Source organism: Paramisgurnus dabryanus, chromosome 4, assembly GCF_030506205.2.
Source record: "Paramisgurnus dabryanus chromosome 4, PD_genome_1.1, whole genome shotgun sequence".
Lineage (NCBI taxonomy): Eukaryota > Metazoa > Chordata > Actinopteri > Cypriniformes > Cobitidae > Paramisgurnus > Paramisgurnus dabryanus.
In genome coordinates, this window is record NC_133340.1 from 26,290,893 (window position 1) to 26,317,385 (window position 26,493).

Genomic DNA, 26,493 nt, shown 5'->3' on the forward strand with positions numbered 1-26,493 from the left:
CAAGACGGGGATCTCTGGGTTCAAGGTCAGATATTAAATTTCATAAAAGTCTAGTCTAAAAAATGGCATAGCATTTTTTGTGCTTTCAAAAAAAAGTAAAATTCGAGAATTTAATCGAATCGTGACCTTAGAATAGAAAATGTAATCAAATCGAGGATTTGGAGAATCGTGACACCCCTACACTGCAAAAAATGATTTTCAAGAAAAAAAATTCTTAGTATTTTTGTCTTGTTTTCAGTAAAAATATCTAAAAAATTCTTAAATTAAGATGTATTTTCTTGATAAGCAAAATGACCCAGAAAATAAGTCTAGTTTTTAGACAAAAGATATCAAATTTAAGTGATTTTGTGAATAAAGCAAGAAAAAAAATCTGCCAATGGGGTAAGCAAATTTTTCTTGAATTTATGTTTAAGAAAAATGTTCAAGATTTGTTTTGCTTACCCCATTGGCAGATTTTTTTGTTTGTTTTATGCACAAAATCACTTAAATTTTATATGTTTGGTCTAAAAACTAGACTTATTTTCTTAGGTCATTTTGCTCATCTTAAGTAAAGATTTTTTTTTGATATTTTTACTGAAAACAAGACAAAAATACTAAGACTTTTTTTCTTGAAAATATTTTTTTTGGCAGTGTAATATTCTAATGACCGGTAGTTGACATACAGTAAAGTTGCAAATTAATAAAAGTTGTTAAAATGTAGTTGCAAAGTTATTTATAATTTGTATAGTTTGATAATTTTCTCTTATAGAAAAGGAAATACATGCTCTAAACCATTGGTTCTCAAACTTTTTCGCCGTGCGGCTTCCCTTGTGTATGGTGCCCCCCCCCTTGTGCCTTTCGTGCCCCCCCAAAGAAAATGTATAACATAAAGCATTCTAAAACATAAAATTTGAATAAAAAAATACATATTAAATAATGTAGTTGGTTAATAGCCTTATTTTTCTGAGGTTTAATTACACAGAATGTATGATAAATTCATGTATTTTATAAAATCTCATAAAACCGGGGCCCCCGGCACCATCTCCAGACCTCCCGATTGAGAACCACTGCTCTAAACTTAACAATGTGGCTCTGGCCAGAAGCACTCAACCAAAATCAAGATGGGTTGAGTTATGAGTCAGAGCTTTTATATGACTTCAAACGCTGCTATAAGAAAGAAGCTGCAGTTTAGGTTGGAGTTGTTAAGAAATTATTACTGTTGTGGCAAAGGTCTAAACATAAAGTCCTGCACGAATATTTGAGGATAGCTAAGTTAGAGAAGCGGCCCAATATATTTTCCATTTATGTAGTCTTTAGTTTTACACCCTTAGTTTAGACCCTTAATCCGTCTTGTTAATGGGATTTTTTAACTATACTGTTATCTGGAATATGGGAGCATAAAATAACAGGGAAACTTGAAGTCATTTTTGTGATTTACTTTTCCATATAAAATCATGCTAATGTAAATTACATTCAGTAAAAATATAACCTTAATTTCTTTATTATTGACCGAGTCATGTCAAAGATTAAATCAATGAATGAAATCAAAATTGGATGCTCAGACAAATCTTGTTCTCAAATGGAAGAAGATTAAACACATTAACTGTGAATGTGATCAGTACTGTGCTTTGAGGAGACTTTTGCACCAGAAAAAGTCTATAAAGATGAAGAATGAGAGGCACTGACATCTAGAGACTGTGATTATTCTGTATCCTGGTCCTTGACAAGGCTACTACACCATCCACACTGACCTTAAAGAGAACATGCACTGCACTGTTACAGGAACATTGTTCCTATTCTGAGATTTTCAAAGCAGCTCCCAGGCCTCCTGTCAACAGAGCATGGAGGCGGTACCGTTTCATAAGCACCTGTGAGCCCACCTGAACTGCAGACTGAATCAAAAGCGAGACAGCTGCTCAGCACAGAGAAAGTTAGACCACGCTGTACTATTTAAAGAGGCTTTGGTCTTTTAAAGTGACTACAGTTCGTTTCAGGTAATTGTCTTTTCAATGGAAGTTGAACTCATGATCTCAGTGTTCCTAGCAGTATGGCCTAACAAATGAGCTACAGGAAGCCACAGATACTAAACAGGCTTTTTTGCCATTTTTTGTCAACACAAGTAGGAGTATAACTGAATTGAACCAAATTAGTCTTCTTGTAGGCAAATTTCTTGATCCAGACCTAAATATGATTGGTCTACACTTTTAAAAAAATCATTGTTGCACTTCAAGGTCACGTTCTTTCTGATCCCATTTTTTTAACCGTAGTTAGTGTGTAATGTTGCTATAATAGCATAAATAATATCTGTAAAATGATAAAGCTCAAAGTTCACTGCCAGGCGATATATTTTCTTTAACAGAATTCCCCTTTCAAAGCCTACAGCGAACGGCCGGTTTGGACTACAGCCCTCTACTTCCTGCTTTAATGACGTCAGACGTTGAACAGTTTTTTGACTAAACTCCACCCACAGGAATACATCAGTCGCCAGCTAAGCTAAGGGCAAGCTAAGCTGCTATCAAATCACAACACACTAAATAAACTACACAATCAGAACTCGTTACGTATTTCTGAAGGAGGAACTTTATAAGAACAAGGAAGACATCAGCCCGTTTTAGACTAAAAAATTAAATTAGAGCAAATAAGTGCTTAAAACAAGCAAAAAAATCTACCAATGGAATAAGAAAAAACTTGAAATAAATTAACTTTTTTTCATAAACACTTAATTTAAGAATTTTTTTTCTTATTCCATTGGCAGATTTTTTTTGCTTGTTTTAAGCACAAATTCGCTTAAATATTATATTTTTTTATCTAAAAACTAGACTTATTTTCTTAGGTCATTTTGCTCATCTTAATTTAAGAATTTTTAGATATTTTTACTGAAAACAAGACAAAAATACTAAGTAAGAAAGTAATTTTTTTGCAGTGTAACTATACACTGCAAAAAATGATTTTCAAGAAAAAAAATTCTTAGTATTTTTGTCTTGTTTTCAGTAAAAAAATCTAAAAATTTTTAAATTAATATGCTTTTTCTTGATGAGCAAAATGACCCAAGGAAATAAGTCTAGTTTTTAGACCAAAAATATCAAATTTAAGTGATTTTGTGCATGAAACAAGCAAAAAAATTCTGTCAATTGGCATAGGATTTTTTGTGCTTTCAAAAAAAGTAAAAATCGAGAATCTAATCAAACCGTGACCTTAGAATTGAAAATGTAATCGAATCGAGGATTTGGAGAATCGTGACACCCCTACACTGCAAAAAAAATTCAAGAAAATATTTTCTTAGTATTTTTGTCTTGTTTTCAGTAAAAATATCTAAAAATTCTGAAATGAAGATGCTTTTTCTTGATGAGCAAAATGACCCAAGGAAATAAGTCTAGTTTTTAGACCAAAAATATCAAATTTAAGTGATTTTGTGCATAAAACAAGCAAAAACATCTGCCAATGGGTTAAGCAAAAAAATCTTGAACATTTTTCTTAAACACTAAATCCAAGAAAATAAGTCTAGTTTTTAGACCAAAAATATCAAATTTAAATGATTTTGTGCATGAAACAAGCAAAAAAAAATCTGCCAATTGGCATAGCATTTTTTGTGCTTTCAAAAAAAAAGTAAAAATCGAGAATCTAATCAAACCATGACCTTAGAATTGAAAATGTAATCAAAGCGAGGATTTGGAGAATCGTGACACCCCTACACTGCAAAAATGTATTTTCAAGAAAATATTTTCTTAGTATTTTTGTCTTGTTTTCAGTAAAAAAATCTAAAAATTCTTAAATTAAGATGCTTTTTCTTGATGAGAAAAATTACCCAAGGAAATAAGTCTAGTTTTTAGACCAAAAATAACAAATTTAAGTGATTTTGTGCATAAAACAAGCAAAAAAATCTGCCAATTGGCATAGTATTTTTTGTGCTTTCAAAAAAAAAGTAAAAATCGAGAATCTAATCAAACCGTGACCTTAGAATTGAAAATGTAATCGAATCGAGGATTTGGAGAAACGTGACACCCCTACACTGCAAAAAAAAAAAATTCAAGAAAATATTTTCTTAGTATTTTTGTCTTGTTTTCAGTAAAAAAATTAAAAATTCTTAAATTAAGATGCTTTTTCTTGATGAGCAAAATGACCCAAGAAAATAAGTCTAGTTTTTAGAGCAAAAATATCAAACTTAAGTGATTTTGTGCATAAAACAAGCAAAAACATCTGCCAATGGGTTAAGCAAAAAAATCTTGAACATTTTTCTTAAACACTAAATCCAAGAAAATAAGTCTAGTTTTTAGACCAAAAATATCAAATTTAAATGATTTTGTGCATGAAACAAGCAAAAAAAAAATCTGCCAATTGGCATAGCATTTTTTGTGCTTTCAAAAAAAAAGTAAAAATCGAGAATCTAATCAAACCATGACCTTAGAATTGAAAATGTAATCAAAGCGAGGATTTGGAGAATCGTGACACCCCTACACTGCAAAAATGTATTTTCAAGAAAATATTTTCTTAGTATTTTTGTCTTGTTTTCAGTAAAAAAATCTAAAAATTCTTAAATTAAGATGCTTTTTCTTGATGAGAAAAATTACCCAAGGAAATAAGTCTAGTTTTTAGACCAAAAATAACAAATTTAAGTGATTTTGTGCATAAAACAAGCAAAAAAATCTGCCAATTGGCATAGTATTTTTTGTGCTTTCAAAAAAAAAGTAAAAATCGAGAATCTAATCAAACCGTGACCTTAGAATTGAAAATGTAATCGAATCGAGGATTTGGAGAAACGTGACACCCCTACACTGCAAAAAAAAAAAATTCAAGAAAATATTTTCTTAGTATTTTTGTCTTGTTTTCAGTAAAAAAATTAAAAATTCTTAAATTAAGATGCTTTTTCTTGATGAGCAAAATGACCCAAGAAAATAAGTCTAGTTTTAAGACCAAAAATATCAAACTTAAGTGATTTTGTGCATTAAAACAAGCAAAAAAATCTGCCAATGGGTAAGCAAATTTTTCTTGAATTTTTCTTGAATTTAGTGTTTAAGAAAAATGTTCAAGACTTTTTTGCTTACCCCATTGGCAGATTTTTTTGCTTGTTTTATGCACGAAATCACTTAAATTTGATAATTTTGGTCTAAAAACTAGACTTATGTATTTTCTTGGGTCGTTTTGCTCATCAAGAAAAATCATCTTAATTTAAATTTTTTTTTGATATTTTACTGAAACAAGACAAAAATACTAAGAAAATATTTTCTTGAAAATCATTTTTTGCGGTGTATGTCTGGTCACAGCTGCTCTGCATTTCTAACTTGTCATAGGGTTCTCAAAACATTGTAATGGCCAAAGATGTCTGTCAAGCACATGTTTACATTAAAAATGCATGCTGTGATGAAGCGCAGGGCACGTCATCTAAGACCTTCAGCTCCAGTACAGTATGTAGGGCCAGTTAGGGCTTCCCTTGACTCACCACTCAAAGTCATGCGCTCTGCAGATACAGGGTTCAGCAGACAAGATCCTGGAGTTGTCCCATCCCACCATACAGTAGTTGCCTGGGCGACGTTTCATGTAGATTTGCTTCTGACCCATAATGCATGGCTCGCCCTAAGAATAAAGGCTAGTTATACAACGGGGTAAAAGGCAAAGTTCTGTTTACTCTTTCATGTCTACCTGGTTTACCTGGTTATGCAGGTGCCAAGTTTGGTAGTCGCCCTCCGTGCACCTTCTAGTAAACACAGGCTTGTAGTCAATTTTAATAAGCTGCCATTCAGAGCGATGGCTGAAATGCCCGAAAAACCTTTCAATGAAAAAAATGAGATCAGGGACGTTGTTCTAAGGTCTGTCAGGTGGTAAAAAATAAACCATGCCCATTCACGCAAACTTACGTCATGATCTGGTTTTCTGCACCTGCCTCCACCAGAACCCCATCCACAAAGAGCGGCATGGCTGAGAAACTGTGACGTGTCCACTGGCGACCTTCATCGAAACTGATCCTGCAGATTAGAGGATGCGAGTGACAAAACACAAGATTACAACCCTACATCCTATAAAGCAAAAAAAATTAAAAACAATTAAAGGGATAGTTTAACCAAAAATGAAAATAATGTCATTAATGACCCTCATATCGTTCCAAACTCGTAAGACCTACGTTCATTTTTGGAAAACACAGTTTAAGATGTTTTATATTTAGTCCGACTGCTTGTTGACCCTTCATTGAAAATCTACATACGGTACACTGTCCATGTCCAGAAAGGTAATAAAAACATCATCAAAGTAGTCCATGTGACATCAGTGGGTCAGTAAGAATGTGTTGAAGCATCGAAAATACAATTATGTCCAAAAATAACAAAAGTTTATGCGCAAGACTAAAGTCACGTGACTGCAGTGACGCGGATGAAGTACGACGTGACTGACGTGTTATCTGGTGCGCCCCAGCTGGTTTTTTTGTGCTCCCAGGGTTCGTTTACAGTCTGAAGGAGACACACGTTGTAAGTTTGGAAAAAAAAACTTTGCAAACATGTCTGAGGATAACACGTCATCCAGTCATGCAGTCACGTGACTTTAGTCTTGCGCATGTGCTTCACAACAGACGCGGAAGAGAAGACAATGCTGAATAAAGTTGTAATTTTTGTTATTTTTGACCAAAATGTATTTTCGATGCTTCAACACATTCTTACTGACCCACTGATGTCACATGATGACTACTTTGATGATGTTTTTATTACCTTTCTGGGCATGGACAGTATACCGTACATAGATTTTCAATGAAGGGTCAACAAGCTCTTGGACTAAATCTAAAACATCTTAAACTGTGCTACGAAGATGAACGGAGGTCTTACGAGTTTGGAATGACATGAGGGTGAGTCATTAATGACATTATTTTTATTTTTGGGTGAACTATCCCTTTAAGGGTATTATTCATTTTTACACCCAACTGGACACCACAGGGTCCTGACCCTACAGTTTACCCAAAAATATAAATTATGTCATCATTTACTCACCCTCATGTTGTTTCAAACCTGTACGAGTTTCTTTATTCTGATGAACATGAAAGAAATATTTTGATAAATGATGGCAGGCACACAGTTGATGGTACCCATTGACTTCCATCATCATTTGTATTTGTTTTTCCTACTATGGAAGTGAATGATTACAATCAGCTGTGTGCTTACCATCATTTATCAGAATATCTTCTTTTGTTTTCATAATAAAAAAATCATTCAGGTTTAAAACAACATGAGAACGAGAAAATGATGACAGAATTTTTATTTTTGGGTACACTATCCCTTTAACTCCACTCAAAGTCTTTGGGATATGCTGGAGGAGACTTCACGAAGAGTTTTGACTTTTTTATAGTCAATAGAGTGCAGTCTCTGCCTCTACATAACATACTTTTTTTAAAGGCAGAAAGAAACCGAACAAGAAATAGAAAGGTTGAAGAACTTAAATGCTGAAAGCCTGACGGTGATATCTTCTGACAGCTTATCAACATCATTTCGCAGGTGCAAACAGCAGCTGAGCTGGTACGACAAGGTTGAAACAACACAGCGACGCTGCATTCGAAACCTGTATTCCGCTAAAAGCAACAGTCGAAGAGCGCTGACACAAATCCATTAACCGAACGCGCGGTCAGGCTGAAATCTTGAGTCACACTCGCGAAAAAAGACACGGCCGCCCTCTGCGGTTGCGACTCTGCTTGCTGTCTCGCTTCAGTTGTTTAAGAGAACCAAAAATGAAAGCGCCACACTTCAGAGGTCCTAAAACTAAAGCCAAACGCTCCGAGTGATAAGAGAGAAAAGATTTAAGACTCGGGAGGATTAAGCTTCACTGAAGCAAAACTGGGGAGGGCCAATTTAAAGAAGGAACCAATGTGTGAACTAAGTGGGAAGCTTTAATATACAGAACACTTCCCATGGTGCACGGCGTGCAAACTGATTTCAATCTGGTGCTGTATGTGGAGACTTCATGTCCTGGCATTTCTTGTTGGGAGTATGTTTAAGTAACACCAACTCATTGATTTTGATGCCCTGTCAATCACACAAACTCCCTGAATATGAATTTTACCAAGCCAGAAACCGAATTCATACTTGTTGCCGCTTACCAAAGATGTCTGGTGGGAATGGTGGGCTGCTTCACTGCAACCAAAGCCCCACCTCTGTCCAAAAACCATACGTTGTGTTCCTCCTCAAAAATCTGCATGATGAAGAAAACATATAAAATACAGTATAATACAGCTATAGGTTTAACCCCTTCATCACTGACAGACAACAATCATACACATACCTGTCTCCATGTATTGCCAGCATCTGATGAAATGTACATCGCAACATTATTATACGACAGTTCGGAGCCAATATTTCCTGAAAAATAAATTAACAATTTGAAATGCACATATTCACACATAATAAACAATCCCAATGAAAGAAAAATGTTCTACATGTCTCTTTAATATGTCAATAGTTTATCCAACAGAGATAAACAAGATTTGATCCTGTTAAAGGGGGGGTGCATGATTTTTTTTTACTTTGCCTGGGTTGCATATGTGTGGGGCGGGGCTATCAAAAGAAGGTCCAGATTCTATTGGGGTAGGGGCGTGTTTGTTTAGGTGATTTCAAATTGGCTTTCGGAGATCATGCACCTTCTTCATCCTCCTGACATCACGTCAGTTATTGCAAAAGATTTGAATATACTGTATTGTACTTAATGCATTCACCTATAGCTGTACACTACAGCATGTCAATAATCTCAAGTTTCTATTTTTATTTCTCATAAGGAATTTTATTTGAAACATCTGAAACAAAAATTGAACATAACTTCCAAGTCTCCAGAGCTACAGTATTTTCTCAATAATAAATTCCTCTTCGATTTACTTTAAACCACTCAGGTGAGAAATCTGAAGGACTTGTATTTGTGTGCTGTGATTTTCTCCATCAGGGCATATCCACAAACGTACTGATACCCTCATATGTTCTCGTCTGTTTTTTTTTACGCCTACACGCACCAGCTAACCCACGCGCATCACGTCTAGAGTAAAACTCGCCTGCGGCGTCCTTCGCTCTGTGTCTCTGCCCTGTTCGATGTCTGTGAGAATGAACTGTGGGGTGAAGTCATTGTATGTCTTTCAGTTGCCTGTGAGAAATTAGTTTATTTCCTTTTAACGACAACTTTAACAGCAGGACCTCCAGGGTTATAAAAAGAGAGGACAGTTTGTGCTCAAGAGAGTTGTCGTGTATTTAAAATGAAGAGATATTTCGAAATCTGACAGCACTCGATGGTATTTACCAAGACTATAGATATAAAAGATGGTGCGTACACTAACTACAGTATGAATGACAACACATGCAATGCTCAATACGACAGCTTTAGCGAAGGAAGCCCCGCCTTTTTTTTTCAGAGCAATTTGAGCTTAAAAATGCATTGTGCAAAAACTTGGAAGTGTTTGGTGGCTTCTAAATTCATCACTGTTTGGATCCTAAGGAAAGAATGGGGCTAGGCTAAATGCTAGCATATTCACAACGCGCTGTACAAAAATTAAGTGCACACATTGAAAAAAGATAGGTAGGTATTAATTTGTCTATGGTGGGGTAAGAACATAGTAAAATGGTGAAAAAAGGTGGTGTTTTCCTTTAAAGCTGCAATTTGTAACTTTTGCCGTTTCTACCACCATTCCTGTTTGAAACATAAAATTGTAGGTATGTGGCACAAAATAAAACGTGGCGATAAAAATTAGAACTATATTGTATGGGGGAAGAGCACTTAGTTTGCAGCACTTCGACCTCGGGTGCAGTAATATTGATGGAAGATAGAGCGAGAGGGGGAGTAGTCAGGAGTGAGGATGTTACTGCGCGCCAAGGTCGAAGTGCTGCAAACTAAGTACTCTTAAGTATTTAAATAAGAAAATCTTGGAAGTGTTTGGTGGCTTCTAAATTCATCACTGTTTGGATCCTAAGGAATGAATGGGGCTAGGCTAAATGCTAACATATTCATGAAGAGCTGTACAAAAATTAAGTGCACAGATTGAAAAAAAGATAGGTAGGTATTAATTCGTCTAAGTTGAAGTAAGAACATAGTAAAATGGTGAAAAAAGGTGGTGTTCTCCTTTAAAGCTGCAATTTGTAACTTTTGCCGTTTCTACCCCCATTCCTGTTTGAAACGTACAATTTTAGCTTACTTAAGCCAGGTTCACAATGCACAATTTTTGCCTGTACTAGACGTGAAACATTCGTGACTGTTACGATTATTTTCTGCTAGTCTCTGAAATGTAGCATGATCCTACGATCTACTGTGTGGCCAATGAAAACACAACATGAAATGACGTATTGATCAACGCGACGTTTTGCTAAAAGTTAAATACGTTCAACTGTGTAAACTCTATGTGAGAACACTGCTGAGCTTAACATTGCAAATGTCATAATGAATATTCAGTATTATTGTAAATACAGGCCAGGTTTACGTTTACGTAAACTACTAACTTGCGTTGTCGCCTACAAACAGTAGGTGTCATCATCGTACATGCAGTCAACAGTGTTGGGCAAGTTACTTCCAAAGTGTAATACATTATATATTACAAATTACTGTAATTTGAAAGTAATTAGTTACATTACAATATTACTGACTCTGAACTGTAATGAGTTACACTACTTTTGCGTTACTTTTGAGTTACTTTCATCAAAATAACAGAAGTATGACTAGGCATTATAAAATGTTAAAATGTAGTTTATTGATGCTTATAAATCTAGAAGTTATGTGTTGGCCCTCGAGCTTTGAATAGGCACAGTGAAGACTTATGGCAAAAAACAGTAACAATGACTGTCAGAGTAATAAACATAGACAAATGATCTGGTAAAAGTCTGGTAAATGATGGTAGACATACCAAACACAATAAAGCTAGAGCCCACTATAATGCAACCTATAGACTAATAACATGGCAAGACACGCAACCTCTTTTCATTTCTATTCTTTAATTCACTTTTAATTCAGATTCACAGCACAAACCTGGCATGCACTGGGTTGACCCAACTTATCAAAAAGTGCTATTGGAGGATCAGGCCTCAAGGAATACAGCTCATTTCAGTACAATATAAGGATTACATGTAGACTAACATATAATAAACACAGACAAACAGAGGAACACTGCTTTTTGTCAAACAATGAATATAGGCTCCCATACAAAGGCTGGTAAAAACTTTAAACAGTGATGTTTAAATGTACTATTTAAATAACCATGTTTAAGTCTACATTAATTGTATGTTGTAGTTTAGGTTGCTGTTTGTAATAAAACTGTAGATAGCATAGGAATAGCCTAGCAATCTATTATGTATATGGACTGTAACCATAGCAACGTTAGCTTACCTTGTCATTGCTGGTGTGGTGAAATGGATTTTACTGGCAAGATTTCTAAAAGTCTCTTTACTTCTGAGGTTCAAGCAGCACAGGAGACCGATAGAAACTTTCTGTTGCTTTTACTTAGTGCTCTCATTCGCAGAATTTTGCGTATGCGGCGCTACCGGACCTGATTGCGACCACTTTAGTCAATGCTTATACAGCCGCGGACTTCCCAGATTCGGCTCTTTAAGAAACGCGTCAAATACAAAATTAAAGTAAGAATGAACATGCTGCATACAGCACCTGGAAACAGACATACGCTGCGTCCCAAACCGCCTACTTCCATACTATATAGTAGGCAAAGAGTACGAGAAGTAGTGCTTTTCGCCTACTATATAGTATGGAAGTATGCTGTTTGGGACGCAGACATTACTATTTTACCCGCAGCTTTTTCCTGTGTGGATGCTGGTCGCGCGCATTAGTCAAAAATAAAAAAAATAAAATAACACGTCTATTTTTGAAATGCATTGTTGTAACGCGCTCGTTACTAAGACTGTAACGAGTAAAATATTACCAAAATTTTATTAGTAATGCGTTATATTACTGCGTTACAGCAAAAACTAATATATTACTGTAATATATTATATTTTGTAATGCGTTACTCCCAACACTGGCAGTCAACACTTAAGTTTATTAGATACATCATGAGTAAGATAAAATCGAACAGTTTGTAGCAGGCTTTATGTGGGCTGAAGTCGAATTTTCCACGACATCATACCTGACAGCTTAACTTATTTAAAATTACTAAAAGCTTATTGTTGTGAAATTGGGATAGAATAAGGAGACAGTTATAAAGATTTTTTTGTAGTTTTAAAAATTTTTTTGCTTAGTAACTAAAACAAGAAGATTTAGGAAACACTTTTTGGTACAGTTGATGTAATGTTTAAATGTTTGTCAGAAATATATATATATATATATATATATATACACATTAGAAAGCAATTTTAATGATATTAAGCTTTCCAAGTATAGGCATTTGACAAAATAGCTGCCCAGAGAGACTGCAAATATGGCTGCCGAGTGATGAGACTTCCATTAACTCTTTCACCGCCATTGACGAGATATCTCGTCAATTAAGAGAAAACGCTTCCCCGCCAATGACGAGATTTTCAGTCTTTCTGCAATACCGCTATTATCCACCAGGTGGCACACTTCCGCAACTTATACAACCCGGAAGTAGCGCCTCACGTGAAAGAGAAAGAACTCTGTGTATGTTTTAAAGATCGCTCTGCATCTGATCTCTATCAAAAGTCCTTCGCAAAAATTGAATTATCTCAGCTTTTTGCTCAAAATTGGGTGTTTTTGAAGAAACCTACCCATGTTTGAGAGGTGATTACAAGAGAACTAATGAAGGTAGGATGAAACGGTTTTTTTTTGTTTGAAAGCAGAGGGTCTGTTCTTTCATCTGATATATTGTTTGTTTATATATTTAAAGAAGAACATTTTCTGGAAGGAATTAAACTTTTGTGAAAATCATGAAAAATGCTGGGGCTGGCTGGCAACTTTTTTTTAAATGCTGGCGGGGAAAGAGTTAAAAAGGACTTAGGTATTACATGACAAATACTCAATGTTGGACCGCGACCCTAGGTGATATGAGAAGTGATATGCCTGACATAACAGGAAACGTTTAGGCCGATTACAAACACCCAACAACATCCGAACACATTCACTGTCATTTAAAAAGACGTCAAAGGTTTACCTGTCGCCACTATGACTCCTGGTGCAGAGCTCTTAGTGGATATGGAGCCGGAGAGGTACGGGTTTTCTGACATCTGCAGTTGTAGATGCAGCGAACAAAAGGGCTGAGTGGAGAGAAAGTGACATATTCTCCATTAGCCACAACAAAGCTATTATGTAGCTGTCAATCAAAACAAGTAGACATGATCCCGCAGGTCTAAGACAATAAGCGGGCGAGCGGCGCAGTATTTGCAAGAACACAGTTGACTTAATGCTCGGCCTTGCATAATTTATAATGAAGAAACAATTCTCATAATTTACTGTCAAGGAGGGGGAGTAATAACGATAGCGTTAGTGATCTATGGCGAAACGGATACTGTAAATCTGGGTGGAGAAGATCAGCGTGTAAACAAAACACAGCACAGGTAAATCAAGGTGATGGCTTTCCATAAATCAAAGGATGAAGCTCAGCCAATCGTGTTTACAGGATGACTGAAAACAACACTGTGTGTTATGAAGGCAACACAATTTAGGAAATGACTGTCAAGGGACTAATGCAGCGTTCAGTTTAAAGTCAAAATGGGATTTTCCTACTGTCCCTTATGACTCTAACTGTAGACCATAAACGTGTTCCGGTCACGTATACAGAAACAAAATGGCAATATTACTGTCAGCCTTGTAGTTGTTTGACTCCGAAAAATCAGCAATAAACAATATGTAGATGACATGTGGGTCAGTGACAAAAACAGTTTGGCAAGATGATAAATTCAAAAATCAAAAAAAAAAAAAAGTTTTAAAATCATGCGTCAGGTTTATTGCAATGCATTTAGTCAATTTATGCTAATTTTATGCAATAAAAAAATACATTTGCACCATTTTTATGAAAGTTAAGACTGAATGGACCTACAAATGCCAAATAGTGTAACCGCCAATTGCGCCAAAGAATGAGATATAATAAATATTTTATCCACCTTGATGGCATGTAAGCGTAATCATAAAAAATAATTTAAAAACATAATTGTATTAGTTATTTCTAGCAATTTTAGACTTTTTAGTAATCTGCAAATTTATTTAGAAATTTTAACCCTTTTACATTTAATTGAACCATATGGACACAAAATAATTAACGTCACGTCATTGACCTATATAATAATGAATTAAAAATAAAAAAAATGTAAAATTATTAACCACATGTCATCCATTCTGTCTAAATAAGTCGGAATGCACACAGTCTAATTTTGAGATACGGCTAAAGGAAGTAAAAAAATAAGATTTTGGTCGAAATTTTGTTTTTTGTACATTAAGCTATCGTTTAAGAATCCCAATCCGCCAAATAATTAACTTTCTTCTTTCACCAAAACACAGTCCGAATTGAATTAAATAATATTCTGGCTCTTTTTAGCTTTATAATGGCATTGAATAGTGCCCCATTTTTAAAGCTCCAAAAAAGTGCATTCTTCCATCAAAAAAATAAAAAAATAAAATAAAAAAAACTTAATCACTTTGGACCTCACCTCTCTTGTGAACATGGCCATAGTTTGTAAAGTTTGAAAAAAATGGGGCACCATCCAATGCCATTATAAAGCTAAAAAAAAGAGAAAGTCATATATAGCCTGTATACTTAGGATTGCTCGAGGATGAGAACAATATGGATTAATTTTTATTTTGGGGTGAACGGTCCCTTTAAGCACAATGTATATGATGGTGCAACATAATAAAATGTTGTCAAAATTCTAAAATAATGTATGCAAAATTAATTGTATACTATTGCAAATACAGTATGGGTGTAAAAATACATCATGCAATTCTGCTTGCTATGCTTCTCAATGAATTGTGAAATGCCGCTACATCCAAAAGCCAGATGGCGCTCTCCTGCAGAAACTATATACAGTATGTGCAGCAGAAAAATAACCATTACATAGTCAGCTCCAGGAAATGTGTAGGCATATATTTATATCACTGTTCTTCAAACATTTACAGGTATTTTCATGATAATAAAGAATATTTATAATGATTATTTTTGACGAGTGTCAGAGTTGTATAGTACTTAAGTATTTTTACTTTCTACATAAAAATAAATTTTTAATTATTCGTATTTTATCAGTGTTTTTCTTTGGAAAACATACATTCCAAAAAAAAAAAATAATAATAATTTACCCAACTACATTTTCATAATTTCAAGTTTTTTGGTTTATATTTAATATTTAAGTGCATTAAACATCTAGTACAGTTTTTACTTTTACTTAAGTAAAAATTATTTTCGTACTTTTAATCAAGAAAGTAAAAGTACACAATTTTTATGTAATTAGGCATTAAATAAATTTTAATATGCAATATATAATGAATACACAGTATGATTCTATGCTTTAGAATTTTTTCTTTTTTCCCAAGACAAACACTTTGATAAAGCACAGATGCTTGGAAAATGTAACTAAAATATTTAAGTATTATACACCTCTGACGAGTGTAGCCTTTTAAATGTATGTTACAAACAACTCAAACTGTGATTTTAGATTGATAAAGACTTATATCAATAGCCGTAGTACATAAAAGAGTGCATTTAATACCGCCCTTGCGATGCTGAATCGGTATTGAACAGGTATTATAGCTAGGTATTATAGGGATGTCATTTTATGTAAATCTAACCCTAAACCGAAGCGACAATGGTAAGAAAATAGGACAAAACAGTTGAGTAACCTATACGTGATAATCACACAAAAAAAGGAATTCGTTATACGATCACGAAAAACGCGGATATTCGTGATAATATCAAGAAAAAAGAATAAAAAAAAAAAAACGTGACTATATAACTAAATTTTGTGACATTGGAGTAAAAAAAATCTAAAGTTTAGTTTCATGTGCTCACGTGAAACTTTCATGTGCTCACGCGAAACTTTCATGTGCTCACGCGAAACTTTCATGTGCAGAATTTTTTTTTACGTTTAGTTTCGCGTGCTCGCGTGAAACTATTGCGTGCTCGCATGAAACTAAACTTTAAAAAAAAAATTCTGCCCATGAAGGTTTCGCGTGAGCACATGAAAGTTTCACGTGAGCACATGAAACTAAACTTTATTTAATTTTTGCTCCATGTCCCCTTAGGGGCTCCGTAGATAATAGTGTGTATCGCATTTTTTTTCTTATCACTTTAAAGTCGAAATGAAAATAAAACACTTAAATTTGTTTTAGAATATTGTGTTTTTTTTTTTTACAAATTACTCATCAGTGAGCTTGATTTTTTTTTATTAATGTGCCCTCCTAATCTTTAATCAAAAACGCAAATCTCCTCCCCTCCTCAAAACGATCTCAATTTCCATCCGGTCATATGGTATGGCAGGTGGGCGGGGGAAAAGATTGCAGCGATTAGCAATTGCAAAACATGACAAACTTTAAACGATTCAATCAATTCTCGATGGACGAATTCAAGTCCAGCCCTACCTTTTTTATTTCAGAAGCCATATCACTTTGATATACGTCACTACGGGGAAAATTTGACAATCGCTACTTCCGAGGGTAGTCAGCCAGATGCATGTGTACTGTTTTGCCATAAATGGCAGGTGCAGTGTTTTATTACTGAGGGGCATTGTACACTACTCTTTAACTCTATCGTAAAGGATAACTACACTGTAGATGAATAGCACAAATGAATAATAATGTAACGGGTGCACTGCAGTTTCCACAATAGATAAGGGACAATTAATTCAAAGTAAAAACTTTCAGAGTGCCTGCCGTTGACACTGTTACCCTTACTGTGAGCATTAATTGCCTTTCACAGTCATTACCGGTAAAGGCAGAGATTTGACATTAAAACAGAAAAGCAAAGCTTCTGAGACCTTTAACACAACAAAATGAAAATTATATCTGCTCTCTGTGCACTTAGAATGTCCCTTTTCATCATCCCAATGGATGGCATGACATTATTATCTGGATGGCAAGAGGCGTCGGGATGTGATGTTGGTAATCATAAGGATTATAGAGGACTAATGAGAGTGTCAGAGGAGCGGCCAACAAAGTCAACTTGGACGCAAGCCTCTTTAGTCTCCTACTGTGCGCGTTTTTCTGCTTCTTAATGGTTTATCTACTGGACACACTTTTTGGCAGTACTGTAAGACCAACCTGAAATTCTGTGATGTTCCCAGCTGGTTTATATGAATAATAATGGTTCTTTTATATATCCACTCATTTTCAATTAAAAATGTGCCAGAAAATAGTACTAGACAGACGTATGCATGTTACATCTTAAGCTCTTTTTGATTATACGTTGCAAAGTCTATTGACTTTAATCATTTCCTTTGGGGAAGGAACATTACCTTAAGAAAATTGAAAAGTTAAGTGCATTCGCAGTCATCCTTCGACTTACTTTTTTTTACTGTGGAAGTACGAAAATGGTCACATTGCCTTTTCGTCATAATGTGCATTATACGTTTTGGAGTCGCTTTAATCCAATACATTTTATCAGCATGTGTATTCCCAGGGAATCAAACCCACAAGATTTATGCAACTAGCGCAATGCATTAAAGGGACACTCCATTTTTTTAAAATAATGCTTATTTTCCAGCTCCCCTAGAGTTAAACGTTTAATTTTTACAGTTTTGGAATCCATTTAGCTGATCTCCCGGTCTGGCGCTACCACTTTTAGCATAGCTTAGCATAATCCATTGAATCTGATTAGACCATTAGCATCTCGCTAAAAAATAACCAAAGAGTTTTGATATGTTTCCTATTTAAAACTTGACTCTTCTGTAGTTACATCCTGTACTAAGACCAACGGAAAATTTAAAGTTGCGATTTGAAAGTAAGCAAGGGGACTATTTTCAGGCACTATGTAATATCACTACGCCTGCTGCAGCCACGTTACAGCAGCAAAGTCCTTGATTAATACGCTAGAATGAGAGTATAGTTCATAGCCATAACTGCCTAGAATATCGCAACTTTTAATTTTCCATTAGTCTTAGTACACAATGTAACTACAGAAGAGTCAAGTTTTAAATAGGAAAAATATCGAAACTCTTTGGTCATTTTTTTGTGCGATGTTAATGGTCTAATCAGATTCAATGTATTATGCTAAGCTATGCTAAAGTTGATACTGCCAGACCCGGAGATCGGCTGAATTGATTTCAAAACGATAAAAATTAAATGTTTAACTGTAGGGGAGCTGGAAAATGAGTATATTTTCAAATAAAGTGGAGCGTCCCTTTAACACATCATGCACAATAAGACAATTATGTCAAACTTGATTGCACATTAATGTTTACTGTATATTTCTTTGCAATACTCTATTTCGTACTAGTTTTCTCGTCGTTTTTCATCTTTCTTACCAGTACACAATGAATCTCATTTCCAGTCAGATCAGTGTTGGGTGCCTGTAAAAGCCTCCAGTCGCGTCCCTTGTTGTAAGTGATGTACGTCTTCACCTGGTTCTCCACCTTTCTATTAGCGATGAGCATACCTTCAATCCCTGCTACCTGGGAACAAGGGACAAAAAACCAAATGTGAACTACCGATCTTCCATTGGAGTAGTTTCTGTGGGGAGAGGGATGAGGAAACCCTCCAAATAATCAAATCTAGCAATAACACCCCCTTTCAATATTTGTATAATGATTAATGAAAACATATGACCAGCTTACACCTTACCCGCCCATGTTCAAACTAAATCTAGGCTTTTGACATTTACGGTCCCCCATGGTTTCAACTGTCACCCAATAAAGACTCTTAATTAGGTACGGACACTTGTGCGTGCTCTAACAACAGCTAACTTAAGCTGTCTGACATACTGTAGACAATTTTTGAGGTATTACTGTTCCTGACAAGCATCTAACCCAGTGCCAGGCTGTTCATTCTTGGCTTGAAACCAGTCCAAAGTTAGCAATACTGAATCATGACAGTGGTGCCGGCGACCCGTTTTTAATCGTGCCCCGCTAGCGAAGCATGCTTTAAGGCAGGGTCCAGCTCTGTAAGTGGCACTAATAGGGAGTGCATTTGACAGTGTCATAGTGACGGAGCCACATTGGACGGACACGGCTAATGAGGTTCCCTCCTCCGCCGGCCAGACATGTCAATCACAACGGTAATTATTTATTATCCTTTAGCTTCCATCTCTCCATTCCAATGTTCTCCCAGAGGATGGATGCACTGGTGGCGGGAGAGAGGTTCATATTCAGTGCATTCGCACAAATCGGGTCTGTAAAAAATCTCTGATCGGCCGGGTAATGGTTTACGTTTACAATAACTTTGTCAGTGGTTTCCCAAAAGAACAAGGTTGAATTTGAGTTGCATTTAAAGGAACAGTTCATTTAAAAACCTCTTATGTCATTCCAAAAACTTCTTTATTTACTTAATTATCATGACGTTCTAGGTGCCATTGTAAAATAAGATTGTAAGATCATAGATATAAGATCATAGAAATACAGTTCCGTTGAATTGTATGCTAACAGTGCCGCCATATTAGAGAAGTCAAGACTCTGATCAAAAAACAAACGGAAGTGAACGCGGGAGCTATTTGTTGGATAAAACTCAGCCGTTGTGTTAAATTATCCCAGCAAATGTTTAAATTTGATTAAAATATCCCATGATTTATGAGTTAAATAACAACCAAACGTCGAGCTGCACAATTAATCGAAAAACTAACCGGGATTACAATTTCGATTGAAACTTTTACATAATCACCAAAAGCCTGAATTACAGCTGTCCATTTGTGCTTATTTCTGTGCATTTTGGCAGTACAGCGGTGAATCAGAGATTTTAAAATTGATAAGTTGACATGTCCTTTAGCCATTCGTTTTGGATTTTTTACCAACAACATAACTTCCTTAAAGGAATAGTCTACCCTTTTGCCATATTAAACTATGTTATTACCTCAACTTAGACGAATTAATGCATATCTATCTTTTTTCAATGCGTGCACTGTACAGCGCGTCGTGAATCTGTTAGCATTTAGCCTAGCCCCATTCATTCCTATGGTACCAAACAGGGAAGCCACCAAACACTTCCGTGTTTTCCCTATTTAAAGACTGTTACATGAGGAGTTATACCAGTAAGTATGGTGCCACAAAATAAAACTTTTTTTTGGTACCATAGGAATGAATGGGGCTAGGCTAAATGCTAACACATTCACAACGCTGTACAGTGCACGCATTGAAAAAAGATAGATATGTATTAATTCGTCTAGGTTGAGGTAATAACATAGTTTAATATGGCAAAAGGGTAGACTATTCCTTTAAAGATTTGTTATTTACATTTTTTTACACATTATTTAGTTTTGGATGTTTAGAATGTACCATGCAGCTGCTTCAAAGAAAGTTATAAAACATTTTAAAACTTCAATGTAAAATCTATTAATCGTCAAGAATAATCACAATTACAATATCACGGTGAATAATCGTCAATTACGATTCCCCCCCCCTAATCGTGCAGCCCTAACCCAACAGCTTGAGGTCGTCCCTATTTGACCCAACACTGGTTTGAAAACCACCAGCATATACAGTATGCTATATTTAGTATGCATACTTATCCTTCCTATATAGTATAATTTCAGCCCAGTCTCACAAAATTTAGTTATATAGTCACATTATTTTTTTTATTCTTTTTTCGTGATATTATCACGAATTTCCAAATTTTTTCGTGATCGTAAAATGAATTCCTGTTTTCGTATGATTATCACGTATTGGTTACTCAACTGTTTTGTCCTATTTTCTTACCATTGTCGCTTCGGTTTAGGGTTAGATTTACATAAAATGACATCCCTACCCAAACCCAACTCTAACCCTAACGGCAGGCGACATATAAAAATAAATCGCGACGATGGTTTAAAAATAGGAAAAAGCAGTTAAATAACCGATACGTGATAATCACACGAAAACAGGAATTTGTTATACGATCATGAAAAACGTGGAAATTTGTGATAATATCACGAAAAAAGGATAAAAAAATTGCGTGACCATATCACGAAACTTTGTGAGACTGGGTAGTATAATTTATACCAGTGGCGGCCGGTAACTTCTCTTCCGAGGGGTGCAAATTTTAAATATGTGTTCATAGTGTCATGTGTGTTGCTCGTCATGTCAAAATATGTTTTCAGCGCGTCATGTGAACCATGTGCATCATGCAAAAAGGTTTATTATAATAGAGACGCTCATGTTCACAAAATACTCGCAAGACACTCACTTAAAGGAGACAGAGATTGACATTTTTTTACCTTGTCTTAGTTGAATAACGGTATTCTACCGCATTCACGAACATATGGAAAGTGCTAAACATTCTGAACATCTCCGTGTCATAGAAATTCCTCCTTTAGAAATGTCCACCACAAAATGGCCCAATCTGAATAACGGATACATTTTACGTAAAATGCATCGCATTCCCCCCACACTCATTCAATTCCCTCCCCTTCAAAATAATTTGCATACATCCGGCCTCTCGTCTCCAACAGGAAGTAAATTGCAGGAGTGTTCCTTTGAGTGGCATCAAGGGCAGCCAATCAGTGTCAAGTGCTTGCAGTTAATAATGAGGTTGCCAGTTAAGCCCAAAGGGATGCCAAATAGGTGCAAAACCACACGTCTGAAATCACCCACCCTAATATAGCTTTCTGAGAGAGGTTTTTGGGAAGCTTCTAAGGCATTACAGACCCAACCAAAATAGTTGGCACAGTTGCAGTGTGTTAGTATAGTGTAGTTTTTTTCTAATGAAGCTTGGTGGTTAAACTACTTGGGAAGTCAGTTGGGTACGCCTAAACATGCTGATCAGCATGCTGGTCATTTTACTGGAAATAAATTACCATAAATAATCATAAAAAATTAAAGGAAAGACAAAAATACAACACCAAAATAGATTGCACACGCCGTGCCAAAAAACATCATATACATTACCAAGCAATTTGTCAAAAAATGGAGTGTACAAAATGCAAAATAAAACAGCTCACTGATCAATAGACAAATAAATATGAGAAACGTCTAGTCAGAAACACCATCTATCCGACGACTCCATCTGGAGCTTTGATAAAAAAAAAAACGCACCTAACAGTTTTCAATAAGCATTAATGAAGACTGCTGAAATCTATTAGAGATATGGACGGACTGCTGATTCAGTATTGGCACGGTGAGCGTGCATTGAGACAGCCCTGGCACAGCAGTGGAGAAACGCATCATAACCGGTGCATTAATGAATCCTCGCTTGCACTCACTAATGGACACCATTTTTAGCTCCTTGGACACGGGACGAGAATATTTCAAACCCCAACTTTTTTACGTGCTTGCTGGAGAGCTGCTAATTTTAAAGCGATTTTATACAATATATGCTGAGAGCAGCCATATTCTGATGCTAATGTTTTAATGCCAACGAGGAAGCGGGAATGGATTTCCTTGTGGAAGTCAATAGGCAAACCAATTCATATGGAAAGCAAAAAGCACTCTGGTGTTTGAATTTGGCCGTGCATTAAAAATAAAGGCAGATCGATATTGAAATACTAATATATACAGTTCTGTATGACATGTGGGCGAGGATGACAAAATGTCCATTTTGGCTGAAGTAACCTTTTACAAAGATATTATGTTAATCATATTAATTTCAAGACCACTGTAGCTCCTCATGAATTAACAACGTTTCTTCTCAAGCCCGCCCTCAACAACATTTAACTACAACTCAATTCATCGCCCCCGTCTCATGTGCTAACTTTCATTTACGCTTGCTTATTCCCCAGAGGCTTAAAACAATGTAGGTGATGGTTGAGTACCAGTGCGAGAAGTTCAGTCTGACAAGAATTTTAATGCGGCCCGAGGAACAACTAGCATCTAACGTGTAGTTAGCATGTTAACATGTTAGCAATGAAGTTATGCCTGGTAAAGGTCGATCATGCTGTTGCCCCCGAGGCTGCGGCTCGTCCTGACGTTCTCCAATGCCAAAGTGAAGTAAACTCCCCGCACGTCGGATATGTACAGGTTATACGTGTCGTTTTGATTCCACTCCAGGACGGCGGCGAAGACCTGACCCTGATCCGTACTTACGATATGCAGGTCCTGTGAAAAAAGAGAATGTAAACAGAAAGGGAGACTGAAGAAAGCAGAAGTCATTAGCGAGGATCCCTGCTAGCTCTCAGTGGGCAGTAGCTACAGGATTACATGTTCATGCAGGGATCAGTGAAACATGTGTTGGAATGTATACCCTCCTGCTGACTGAAGAAATCCAACAGTAAACATTTAGCACTAGTTGTTTAGCTTCAAAATAAAATAAAAAAATGAGAAACGTGCAGTTTTTATGTCGCAATCCTCTTCAAAAATGTACTTTTTTCCTTATTAAAAAGTTTTACACACAAACAGCAACAACATAAAAATACATGTTGACAAACAAATGCTCTCACATGAGACAAAAGGTTGGTCATGCTAAGATTATCTTTAAAGGGATAGTTCACCCCAAAATTATAATTCTGTCATCATTTACTCATTCGTGGACCCCATTCACTTTGATACTAGGAAAAAAGAATACAATGGGGTCCACGAATGGTTTGGTTACAAACATGAATCAAAATATCTTCCTTTGTGTTTATCAGAACAAAGAAATATATACAGGTTTGTAACAACATGAGTGAGTAAATGATGACAAAATTTTCTGTTTCTGTAGTCACACTCAGGCCATCCGATATTTTGGTAAAATTCTTTCTTCAATAGAACAATAAAGAAGATATTTTGCAAAAAAAAACAAAGTTTTAAAATGTAAATGTATTAAGGTAGTGTAACATTTTTTTTTTGTTGCTTAAAGGATAATTCCGGTATTAAACACTTTGAGTCTCATTTCTGGTTTGTTTTGGATGAACTACAGTGATGGACACAGAAATTTTGACAATGGGTCGTGTCTTGACTTTTTGACTGGTTTAGCAGCGTCTCTTGACTGCTTCAGAATGGAAGTCAATGACCATGCACAAACATGTCATTAAAACAACACTTAACGTTCATTTTCAAAACTGTGCTACTCACCGAGTGGTGCGTGGTGTTCGTTGATGATTAAAAACAAGTTGTGTAGCGAAATACAGTTTCTGTCATGTTTTATTTGGCATTTTGTAAAATTCCATTGACTTCTCTTGGAAGACTCACTGCGTGCTGATATATCACTCCGCCGCCGGGAAACAGAAAAGGGTCTGTTTACATGTGGTTGTAGTTTTTTCGCTCGGTTTCTTTCAGAAGAAATTTTTCCCATATTTGATGGCTCAGTGACCAGCTTTAGGTTTGAAGTTGAGCTCGATTGTGACTGTCTATATGCTAGACACAGAGCGTACTTGTATGGCAAAGTGGTTGTCGCCATCAAGTGGTCGGGAGTGTGCTAACGCTTCAGACTCAAATATAGAGCGGAAGTATATACGTGGTTGTGAGGTATCTGAAAAAATAGTTCCACTATAGCAAATAACATGGATTGAAATCATACATTGCGCCAATATATTTGTTTTTAATCATCAACGAACACCACGCACCACTCGGTGAGTAGTACAGTTTTAAAAATGAACGTTAAGTGTTGTTTTAATGACATGTTTGTGCATGGCCATTGACTTCCATTCTGAAGCAGTCAAGAGACGCTTATAAACGAGTCAAAAAGTCAAGACACGACCAATTGTCAAAATTTCTGTGTCCATCACTGTAGTTCATTCAAAACAAACCAGAAATGAGACTCAAAGTGTAAAATACCAGAATTATCCTTTAAATTAACTTATTTTATTCTTGTTGTACAGACCTAAACTAATTATTTGGGAAAGTGTTCATTAATTATATTAGGTTGATTGAACAAACTTTTTTGAGTGACCATTATTATTAGCGTTAATGCAGAGCATCTACCATCCAGGACATGCGCTTGATGCTCCCGCTCTATAAGTGGCACTGAGAGGCTGGATGACCTGAGGGTGAGTAAATAAACAGCACATTTTTTATTTGGATGAACTATGCTTTTAAATGTCCTGTTTTCCCTGATCCCATTTTTCAAACTTTAGTTATGTGTGTAATGTTGCTGTTAAAGCATAAATAATACCTGCAAAATGATAAAGCTCAAAGTTCACTGGCAGGCGATATATTTTCTTTAACAGAATTCCCCTTTCAAAGCCTACAGTCTGTTTGGACTACAGCCGTCTACTTTCAGGTTTAATGACGTCAAAAGAAGAGCTTTTTGACTAAACTCCGCCCACATGAATACATCAGTCGCCAGCTTTGACTCAAACGGCTCTGCTAGGCGCGGCTGTCGAATCACAACACACTAAACAAACTACACAATCAGAACTCGTTACGTATTTCTGAAGGAGGGACTTCATGGAACAAGGAAGACACGTTTTTAAGATATTGAAAAACGGTGCTATAGAGATAGGTATACATGTTGTGAAAAATACAGCTTTTTTACACACAAACATGAACACATGTTATATTGCGCACCATAAGCACAATCATGGCTTCAAAATCACAGAAAAAATGAATTTAATTATTAGCAACTGTTAGTATCTTACCTTGGGCAGGGAGTACTTAGGAATTTTAATGCGAACAAAAGGTTCTCTTTGATAGGACACGTAGTAACTCGCCCTGCCTGTTGTGGTCACCTGCATGGAAAAAACAACACAAATCTTACACAACAAATAATGTAAATCAACACAACTGGAACATTCAAAAACAGTCATGACTATTATTTAGCTTTTTTTTACATTACAATACAACCTGAAACTTGAATGCATTTTATGAGTTTACTAAATTGTATACATTTGTCTGAAGTGAACTGTACCAAAACATACAATTATTAGAAAATAACAACAATAATGATACCATATTCGTAACCGCACCCCTAAACCCAATGTCAAAAAGAAAATTGTACGATGTTGGTCGTAAAAATTAATTGAATTAGCCGCCTTATAAAATATGTATAAACTGGCATGAGATTTGGTTGTACAGCATGATTCATTTTTAACATGCAAACATTTTTTTAGGAGAATTAAGAGATGAAAAATAAAAGGCGTTTTTCCTAGAAATGAAAATTCCCTCACCATTTACGCACCTTGTGTCTCATCTCCCATCTTAACTGTAGACTATGTAATAAACTAATCACATTTAAACCAGATGTGCTTAACCCCTTAGCGTACCGTGGAGGAACACTGCATTATTTGACGCAAAAACTATTTATACTGTACACACTTAAATCACGGGCCTGTTGAATGCTTTATTCTGATTGGTTGAGAAATGTTCCATGGGTGTTGATTATTTTCTGTTAAACATACACCTGACATGTCAAATGTCTTAACCCTCATGTGTTGTTGGGGATGTTTTCATCCACTACAGAGTTTTTTTTACTCTTAATTTGGCCGTAACTTTCTCTCTGTTTTAGCAAATTGAATGATTTTTGGTGACAAATCTTATATTTACATATATTTTAAGAAAATGCTTTGAAATTTTTTAAAAACTCAACGATATACCGTGGGCAAATTTACTACCCTTTCGTGTTGTTAGTGGATGAAAACATCCACTAAATTCAACGGCT

The 26,493-nt window shown here is 35.8% G+C and overlaps 1 protein-coding gene across 1 annotated transcript in view; it reads right to left on the reverse strand.

The window, feature by feature from the left end:
* The window catches only part of sorcs3a (sortilin related VPS10 domain containing receptor 3a), a 184,588-nt gene that overhangs the window by 39,117 nt on the left and 118,978 nt on the right, over positions 1-26,493 (reverse strand). The window contains exons 7-15 of the mRNA XM_065295394.2: positions 25,475-25,564; positions 22,836-23,015; positions 18,324-18,470; positions 13,031-13,133; positions 8,230-8,306; positions 8,048-8,139; positions 5,832-5,939; positions 5,626-5,743; positions 5,417-5,550 (exon numbers count right to left, since the gene is read on the reverse strand). Coding sequence (XP_065151466.2) covers positions 5,417-5,550; positions 5,626-5,743; positions 5,832-5,939; positions 8,048-8,139; positions 8,230-8,306; positions 13,031-13,133; positions 18,324-18,470; positions 22,836-23,015; positions 25,475-25,564 — 1,049 coding nt within the window. The remainder of the gene's footprint in view (positions 1-5,416; positions 5,551-5,625; positions 5,744-5,831; positions 5,940-8,047; positions 8,140-8,229; positions 8,307-13,030; positions 13,134-18,323; positions 18,471-22,835; positions 23,016-25,474; positions 25,565-26,493) is intronic.